The sequence below is a fragment of the Podarcis pityusensis genome (genome assembly GCF_964106645.2).
Source record: "Podarcis pityusensis genome assembly, chromosome: 12".
NCBI classification, from domain to species: domain Eukaryota; kingdom Metazoa; phylum Chordata; class Lepidosauria; order Squamata; family Lacertidae; genus Podarcis; species Podarcis pityusensis.
Window position 1 is genome coordinate 8,450,006 of NC_138037.1, and position 9,753 is coordinate 8,459,758.

The 9,753-nt window shown below is 48.5% G+C and overlaps 1 protein-coding gene across 4 annotated transcripts in view; it reads left to right on the forward strand.

Moving 5' to 3' along the window:
- The window catches only part of CRHR2 (corticotropin releasing hormone receptor 2), a 199,241-nt gene extending 193,977 nt beyond the window's left edge, over positions 1–5,264 (forward strand). For all 4 annotated transcript variants that reach the window (XM_080974193.1, XM_080974194.1, XM_080974195.1 and 1 more), the window contains one exon: positions 2,578–5,264. In XM_080974193.1, the coding sequence (XP_080830319.1) occupies positions 2,578–2,718 (141 nt within the window). In that variant the 3' untranslated portion in view covers positions 2,719–5,264. The remainder of the gene's footprint in view (positions 1–2,577) is intronic.
- Positions 5,265–9,753: the final 4,489 nt, after the last annotated feature.

Consider the following 9,753-nt stretch of genomic DNA (forward strand, 5'->3'; position numbering starts at 1 on the left):
GCGGGACCTATTTATCTACTTGCACTTTGACGTGCTTTCAAACTGCTAGGCTGGCAGGAACTGGGACCGAGCAACGGGAGCTCACCCCGTCGCAGGGATTCAAACCGCCGACCTTCTGATCGGCAAGTCCTAGGCTCTGTGGTTTAACCCACAGCGCCACCAATGTCCCTCAACCCTGTTCTTATGTGCTGTCAAAGTTTTCTGTTGCCATTTGAGGGTGGGGTGCTGCTGTTTTGTGTATGCTGTGTGTGCAAATTGCAGGTGCTTTGTATGAATCTGTTAAACAGCAATGTGTTTATGTTTCTAAATGTGTTCTGAGTCGCCTGGGGACATTTGGGCAACAAGCAACTAACCAGTCTAACTCCCACCATCCCTGACCGCTGGTGCTGCTAGCTAGGGATCATGGGAGTTGTAGTCCAAAAACAGCTAGAGACCCAAGTTTGGGACTAGACAATAGACACTGTACATAAGGCAGTGTGGAATGCGGTTCTCATCTTTGGGAAATATCGATTCCGCAGAGAAGGTACCACCTCACCCAAGGTGGCTGATTTCATTTGTAGTCCCGATATGCCAGCTCTGAGAAACCTGAACTTGCAATCAGCTATTCATTCAACTGTAGAAAGACACCATGTGATGAGTCAGCCATAAAGGGCTGTGAGTGAGTGAACGTGCAGCATTGATAGGCTGGAAAATCGCTCTCTAAGCAGCAGGTTTTGCAACAGCGAGATTGTCTTAGGAGCACCAAGCAACAATCTGCCTCATTGTACGCGTGGCTTGTATTACGAATTCAGCAGCCTGGGAGCTTGCTTGTCATAATAGCCCGTTATGAATCACGATTTAACTGATGAGCTACCCACCTGCCCGCACAGCGCTGTTGAGAGAAGCTTCTCAGGCCTCGCTCAGGAAGGAGACGTGCGGTTACGAAAGCATCCGTCAGAAATCAGAACCACCAGATTTGTAGGACCAGGAGGGCATCGCTACTCAGCAAGGCGTTTGCTAAGGGGCAGGGAACCTTTTTAGTTCTGAGGCCCATGTTTGCTCACATGCAGTCTTCTGGAGGTGACATGCCGGAGGCAAAAAAAAAAGGTGGATCAGCAAGTCTGCCCTTGGTCCACATGGACAGAGCACTCCCCATGGTCTTTCCTAGCCCTACCTAGAGGCCGTATTGGGGATGAAACCTAGGAACCTCCTGCATGCAAGGCAAATGCTGTCCCACTGAGCCACAGCTCTCCCCTCTCCTGACCAAATCCTAGTCTCACAACCAAGATTCACGGGGCTATGAGAGGAAGTCCCTCTGCTCAGTTGGCCTCTAGGTTAGCTCCTCCCCAAAGCAAAGAAATTACCTCTAACACACAGTCTCGTACAATTGCACAGTTGGTAAAGGTAAAGGGACCCCTGACCATTAGGTCCAGTCGTGGCCAACTCTGGGGTTGTGGGCTCATCTCGCTTTATTGGCCGAGGGAGCCGGTGTACAGCTTCCGGGTCATGTGGCCAGCATGACTAAGCCGCTTCTGGCGAACCAGAGCAGCGCACAGAAACGCTGTTTACCTTCCTGCTGGAGTGGTACCTATTTATCTACTTGCACTTTGATGTGCTTTCGAACTGCTAGGTGGGCAGGAGCAGAGACCAAGCAACGGGAGCTCACCCCGTCGCGGGGATTCGAACCGCCAATCTTCTGATCGGCAAGTCCTAGGCTCTGTGGTTTAACCCAAAGCGCCACCCGCGTCCCACCGCACAGTTGGTAGGGACCCCCAGATTCACCTGGTCCAGCCCCCTGCAATGCGGGAATCTCAACTAAAGCATCCATGACATCCAATCTCTGCTTGAAAACCTCCAAGGAAGGAGAATCTTTTTGCCTCCTGACTGTGGCACTGCATCCTTTAATGGCAGCAGGGGGGCAGAATCAGGCGGGACCAGGGGCTGGGTGTGGAGGGTGAACACAACCCATTCCACCAGCCAGACTCTCACCACCAGGCAGGCGTGGGGCACGGAGAGTTCACAGGGCCACACTGCACGGCGTGCCTGCCTACCCATCCATGCTGGAGGGAGCCCAGCCGGCCAACGCGGCCATGTGCCTGGTGCTACGGCCACCCTGTCCCTCTGCACGCAACGCCCCTGCCTCCTGAGGGAGCCCATTCAACTGTCCAACATCTCTTACTGTCAGAAAGTTCTTCCTGATATTTAGTACTACCCTCCGGAGCAGGAAAACACAAGCTTGCTCCCTCTTCCGTGTGACAGCCCTTGAGATATTTGAAGGTGGTTATCGTATCTGCTCTCAGACTCCTCTTCCTTGGGCTAAATATACCCAACTCCTTCAACCGTTCCTCATCAAGCTTGGTTTCCAGACCCTTGATCATCTTGGTTGCCCTCCTCTGCATATGTTCCAGCTTGGAACGGGACACAGGGCTCCCAGTGGGGTCCGACAAAGGCAGAATTGGGTGGAATTACCACTTCCCTTGACTGTTGATGCAGCCTAGAATTGCATTAGCTTTTCTTGCTGCTGCATCACACCGTTGACTTATTGCTGATTTTCACCCTCTTTCTTTCTCTTCTTTCTCTCTCTCTCCTTCCCACTAGGTACGTTCTGCAGCCCGGAAAAGATGGCACCGCTGGCAAGACCACCACTCCCTTCGAGTCCGCGTGGCTCGAGCCATGTCCATCCCAACCTCTCCAACAAGGATTAGTTTTCACAGTATAAAACAGACGGCAGCCGTGTGACAAGCCCCAGCCAACCACCAGCTGACTATGAGTTTTGTTCTCTTTCCTCCTTCTCCTCCTCCTCATTCCCACACCAGAAAAATACTCTTTCTCCCTGTGTTCTTTTTTCTCTTTTTAACCCCTTGGTTGTCACAATTCCTCCTCGTCCATGTGGTAGAGTAATAAAATTATATATTTGGAAGGGACCCTGAGGGTCATCTAGTCCAACCCCCCTGCAATGCAGGAATCGCAGCTAAACCATCCATGACAGATGGCCACCCAACCTCTGCTTAAAAAGGAAGGAGAGTCCACAACCTTCGGAGGGAGTGCCACAGCCCTTACTGTGTTCTCCATTTATTGCTTTCCCACGCTCCCCCCCTCCAGAAATACCCTATGCTTTGAAAACCCAAATAGGAGAACTGCAACCATAATAATAATTTATTATTTATACCCCGCCCATCTGGCTGGGTTTCCCCAGCCACTCTGTGCGGCTTCCAACCAAATATTAAAATACAATAGTCCATCAAACATTAAAAGCTTCCCTAAACATGGCTGCCTTCAGATGTCTTCTAAAAGTCTGGTAGTTGCTTTTCTCTTTGACATCTGGTGGGAGGGCATTCCACAGGGCAGGTGCCACCACCAAGAAGGCCCTCTGCCTGGTTCCCTGTAACTTGGCTTCTCGCAGGGAGGGAACCGCCAGAAGGTCCTCAGAGCTGGACCTCAGTGTCCGGGCAGAACGATGGGGGTGGAGACACTCCTTCAGGTATACTGGGCCAAGGCCGTCATGGGGAATCTCTGGACAGGCCCATACAACCCCACTGTAACAGGGAAACTACCCTCATTTCAGGGAGACCCTGAACTTCTGTTTGCTGGGGATCCTGCTAAATGAAGGGATCATATGCGAGAGACCATTGCCTTTCGAAAACTAACAAGCCAATCCTATGCAAGTTTACTCAGCTTTAAATCCCGAGTGAGTGTGCACAGGTCTGCCGCCTTATTTATTTTATTTATAAAGCAAAAGTGGCTGCAGGAATCGTGGTTAGGAACATGGGAAGCTGCCTGGCATCAGTGCAGACCAATGGTCCATCTAGGACAGTATTGTGTACACTGACCGGCCACGGCTGTCCAGGGTTTTGGATGGGGGCCTCTCCTAGCCCTGCCTTGATGCAAGGACCTCCTAAAGGTTGATGCAAGGACCTCCTAAAGGCAAAGCCTATCTGCTCCCAGTGAGCTCTGCGCCTAGAGCCAAAGAAATCTAAAGTTGGAAGAGACCCCAACGGTCATCTAAACCAACTGCCCGCCGTGCCAGAATCACAGCTAAGGAATCCCTACCAGGTGGTCCTTTCCCTACTATTGAACAGTCTTGAAATCCTAGTCTTGAAACTCTGTGCCAATTTTATTTTATTTTAAGAATGCTGCGTTTTAGGAACAGCCCTCAACCTCTAACGTTGTTTAAAATGACGCACACAAACACGACCTCACAATTCTGGGTGGTTTCAAGTTGTAAGATCTGTGTTACTGGTCAGTCATGGCACCTTAGGTCCACTTCTAAACCACTACAACTTTGACACAGCCACATTCCACCCATCAGGAGCACCAGGGCCAAGCTACCAGAAGGAAAGTCACATTTCCAGAGCTGCACAATACTGCGGATGGAGGGCTGGGATATTGCATCACCCACCCAAAAGAAGCCCCACCTAAAAGGCAGGGATCCAGAACACATCCACACCCTATTACCAGCAACTGTGCAATTGTCCTGCAGAAATAACCCATCTGGAAATGTCTCATCCTTCTTGGTAGCCTTACTCCCCCATCCCCTTGCCACCTGTGTGGGTTGCAAATCACAGCCCGCAGAAGGTGCTAGCCCTCAAGAATTTCACGTTTCTCCATTGGCCTTTCATGTCCCTGTTTTCGTCATTTGTGGAGCACCGGTAACCTGAATGCAACGGCAACAAAAGATCTAGCCGCCTTGTGACCTTCCTCTCCTAAGGGTCTGGAGGTGAAGCTCACTTAGCTTGGCGGTTTACAAGCCTGTTTCAATGCCCAAGACAACATTCCCCCCCCCCAAAAAAAAGTGGAAATGTGGGGAATGGAGGGTTAGAAACTGCACACGGATCTTCTCCACTGTTTTCAAGGTCTTGGGAGCAGAATTTGCCTTCCGTGATACATACTGGCCCTGCTGGCAGACAAAGCTTTTAAATGGACCGTCTCTGTAGTATCTCTCTCTCTCTCTCAGATTGTCTTTTTGTTCACCTCTCCTTCACCACTGAGCTTTGAAAGAGTGCTGACCAGCTCCTTCAGCTGCCTTTGCTTTTCCCTGGAAAGAGGACAACCGAAAGATTTCTCAACTTCTTTTGAGGGAGGCTCAGAAATGAGCTGTTGTTTTTTTCTAAAGGGAAACACGATACAAAGATGATGGTGACAATGCAGCTGTGAGGCTGCATTGCATCAAGAGTGTCTCGTCTGCATTGGGGAATGCAGTAGACAATCCTCGGGGGCTTTTTATGTCACACTGATGATATGGTGTAAATATTTTCAATAATAAACACTTCTTCTGTTTTTGGGTTTCTATGGATTTGGAGAGTTTTGTTCTTGCTGTTGTTTAACCGGAAAGAAGACGGAATAGCATTGGTTTATTGGCTGGAACACGCTCATCTCGCTTTATTGGCCGAGGGAGCCGGCATACAGCTTCCGGGTCATGTGGTCAGCATGACTAAGCCGCTTCTGGCAAACCAGAGCAGCGCAGGGAAACGCCATTTACCTTCCCGCCAGAACAGTACCTATGTATCTACTTGCACTTTGATGTGCTTTCGAACTGCTAGGTTGGCAGGAGCAGTTGCAACAGGAATTTTAAAACAGTTCCATATCATGCCTAATTTGGCACTATATAATGTGGCAAGGCCCATCTGTTAAGTGTTATCTTTCTAGAACATTTGCTCAGATTCAGCAAAGATCCATTGCAACTTTAATTAGAAGTTTCCTCCTTGCAGTTTCCGCCATTAATTGCTTCCAGCAGCATTACTGATTAATTGGCCCCCTAATTAGCCAATTCCTATTCCTTGGGGGCCAGGGCGGGGTGAGGGCTTGTTGATTACAGCTTTTAGAATGAAATAGCATCCTTTTGCTGCAGAGTGAAGGAGCTGCTTCGACCTTCCATGCTGTTTCTCTCCCTGCTAGCTCAAGTGAAGATGCTGGTGAGCCAGAGGGGATGGGATGGGATAATTATTATTATTATTATTATTATTATTATTATTATTCATTTATACCCCACCTATCTGGCTGGGTTTCCCCTGCCATTCTGGGCGGCTTCCAACAGAACACTAAAATACAATAACCTATTAAACATTAAAAGCTTCCCCAAACAGGGCTGCCTTCAGATGTCTTCTAAAAGTTTGGTAGTTATTTTTCTCTTTGACATCTGGTGAGAGGGTGTTCCACAGGGTGGGTGCCACTACTGAGAAGGCCCTCTGCCTGGTTCTCTGTAACTTAGCTTCATGCAGCAAGGGAACCGCCAGAAGGCCCTCGGCGCTGGACCTCAGTGTCTGGGCAGAACGATGGAGGTGGAGACTTTCCTTCAGGTATACTGGGCCGAGGCCATTTAGGGCTTTAAAGGTCAGCACCAACACTTTGAATTGTGCTCGGAAACGTACTGGGAGCCGGTGTAGGTCTTTCAAGACCGGTGTTATATGGTCTCAGCAGCCGCTCCCAGTCACCAGTCTAGCTGCCGCATTCTGGATTAGTTGTGGTTTCCGGGTCACCTTCAAAGGTAGCCCCATGTAGAGCGCATTGCAGTAGTCCAAGCGAGAGATAACTAGAGCATGCACCACTCTGGCAAGACAGTCTGCAGGCAGGTAGGGTCTCAGCCTGCATACCAGATGGAGCTGGTAAACAGCTGCCCTGGACACAGAATTAACCTGTGCCTCCATGGACAGCTGTGAGTCCAAAATGACTCCCAGGCTGTGCACCTGGTCATTCAGGGGCACGGTTACCCCATTCAGGACCAGGGAGTCCCCCACACCTGCCCTTCTCCTGTCCCCCAAGAACAGTACTTCTGTCTTGTCAGGATTCAACTTCTATCTGTTAGCTGCCATCCATCCTCCAACCGCCTCTAGACACTCACACAGGACCTTCACCTCCTTCACTGGTTCTGATCTGAAAGAGAAGTAGAGCTGGGTATCATCCGCATACTGATGAACACCCAGCCCAAAACCCCTGATCTCTCCCAGTGGCTGCATGTAGATGTTGAAAAGCATCTGGCATGGGATGGGATGGGATGGGAGCAGTGGTGCAGCCTTACCTAGAAGCTCACAGCAAATGCATAAAAGGCAGGGTGGGTGGGTGGAACTTGAAGTTGAAGAATTTATAGACTACAGGCACAGCATGGAAAATGAAATGAGGAGAAAAGGGGTTAGATAACAAGGAGAGATAATGGTATAAGGAAAGGAAGCAGGCCTGAGTGGTGAGCCAAGAAGGAGCAAGGGGAAATGAACCACTCCATGAGAGAAAAACTTAGGAGCTGTCAGTGGGAAGAGCTCTGATACAGATAGTAGGCTAGCTTGCAGATTCACTGGTGAGAAGGGTACTGGAAAGATTCGATTGGGAGGTCTCTACAAGAAGAGGCAATCTGGGGTTCTGCTGATCCAATCTGGACCTTAAGGGACACATTTCTGATGCAAGGCATCTTCCGTTGATCATAACACCCAGGTTGGTTGGTGATTGGGAAGATGCTCCCTCAGGTTCTTTAGGTACCAAGTTGTCCAGGGCTCTATATGCCAAGTACAAGGCCTTCAATCACACACCTGGTACCTTACTGGCAGCCAGTGTGCGGCACCTTCATAACAGGTGCGATGAGAGCTCTCCTTCCTGCACCTGCCAACAGTTTAGCTCCAGCTTCTGGGCCACCTTCAGGGACAATAGCAGAGCATCTTACAGCAGACTACAGGAAAAGCAGTCACACTGTTGTGGTTGGTTGGTTGGTTTGTGTGTTGAAGGAATGGAGACTCATTGGTAGCATCACAGTGAGGACCTCCTGAAATCTGTCACCACTGTCGGTGTCAGTATTTGATAGGGCTGGATTTCCTACCAGAATTTAAATAGCTATACTTTGGCACATCAATGGGTAGCCTTGAACTGGATGGTTTGTTGGTGCGGAGGCACATACTGGTAGTGAGCAGGACTAGAACTGGAAGTGGGGTTCCTCTCTCTTCATCCCGAATTTTCCTTCCACATCACCCTCATGAAATTAGTATGAAGACTGCACAGAATTAGTCCATTGGTCCTTTCTCTCAGTTTCTCACTTCTTCACATTTCCACATAAGTTTCTCTACCCTCATGAAAACTCATCACAGTTTAGTGCAAATTTCTCCTAATATGTTTGCATTCCAAACTTGCCTAATATCTGCATTTTTGCAATTTGGGGGATTCGGAAAATAATAAAAACAACAGCAAGGCAAGTGAAACACGGAAAGTGGTAGGAAGGGGAAAATTAAGAAAATTAAAGAAGGGATAGAAGCAAAAAAAGGGATGGAATGAAAAATAACGAATAACCCTCAGCAGGGAGATCCCACCAGTAACTCAACAAAATAACAAAACAATTGAGAGTTGTGGTAAAGTAACTGGATAGGAAAAAATGAGTGAGCCTAAGATGAGCACGAGAAGCAAACAAGGGACAATTACAGCAACACTAGGAGTACAAGCAAGAAGACAATCTTTAATGGACCCGGACCCAAATGTAGATATAAAAGAGATTCTAGCCAGAATGGACAAAAATTTGAATGATAAATTAGATCAAATGGACTTAAAAATTGAAAAAATGGATACAAAAATTGAACGAAATGCTAAATAACTAAGAATTATCAGAACAATTAAAATATTTATTGAGGAAACATAAAGATATGGACAAATCAGTACAGAATCTGAAAAGTAAAGTTAATAAACAGGCTGCTTTGCAGTCTTTGGAGGGGTGTAAATCTCAATGCAGGGCTGTGTTCCGGTTCTTGTATTGAATTAACCAATCGTGAACTGGGCAGGTTAAATGTAGAACGAATTGAATTTGTCCCCTGTCTCTAGCTGTGAGTGGAAGAGTTACCCGACGGAAGCACAGAAGTGTGTGTGGCCTTCTCCAAGTTACTTGCTGCCACCCCACTGAACGTGTCTTTCCAACACGTATTTGCGTTTTTATTTTGAGAGGGTGATAATGAGCATTCCGGTACATGATCAGGAGCTGTCATTTACCATGAAAGACTTCTTCTGACGCCCGTAATCATCCTCCCACCTACCAGGGTGCATAAGATTGCATAAGGTACATTCATACAAGTCACCAAATTGCTGCCAGCTGCATCCTGAAAAGCAAAGTATCAAGTCAGTCCCCTGAAGAGTTATAAAGAGACACTTGGATAGTGGCATTATACCGGTGTGTGCTGAGTGGGAGTTGCATACGAGCATCCTGGGAGTGCTTGGCCGATCATAAACACTCCGGAAATGTTCAGAGAGAAAGCTGCAAGGTGCCCATAGCAGACAGGATCCAAAACAGCTCTTGTTGCAGCAACACATAGACTTACCAGGCCCGTCTCCCTCACCCTGGTGCCCTCCACAAATCATTGGACTACAGCTCCCAGTGTGGTGTAGTGGTTAAGAGCGGTGGACTCACAATCTGGTGAACCGGGTTCGATTCCCCGCTCCTCCACACGCAGCTGCTGGGTGGCCTTGGGCTAGTCACACTTCTTTGAAGTCTCTCAGCCCCACTCACCTCACAGAGTGTTTGTTGTAGGGGAGGAAGGGAAAGGAGAATGTTAGCCGCTTTGAGACTCCTTCGGGTAGTGATAAAGCGGGATATCAAATCCAAACTCCTCCTCTTCCTCCTCCTCCTCCTCCTCCTCTTCTTCTTCTTCTTCTTCTTCTTCTTCCCATCATCCTTGATCATTGGCATGCTGGTGAGAGCCAGAGTCCAACAATGTAGGAAGGGCATCAGGTGTTCGAAAGCCTGGGCTGCCCCAGAAAACTCTTGGCTACTCAGAGCTACTCAGCAAAACATTATCAGCAGGGAAAAGAAGAGCC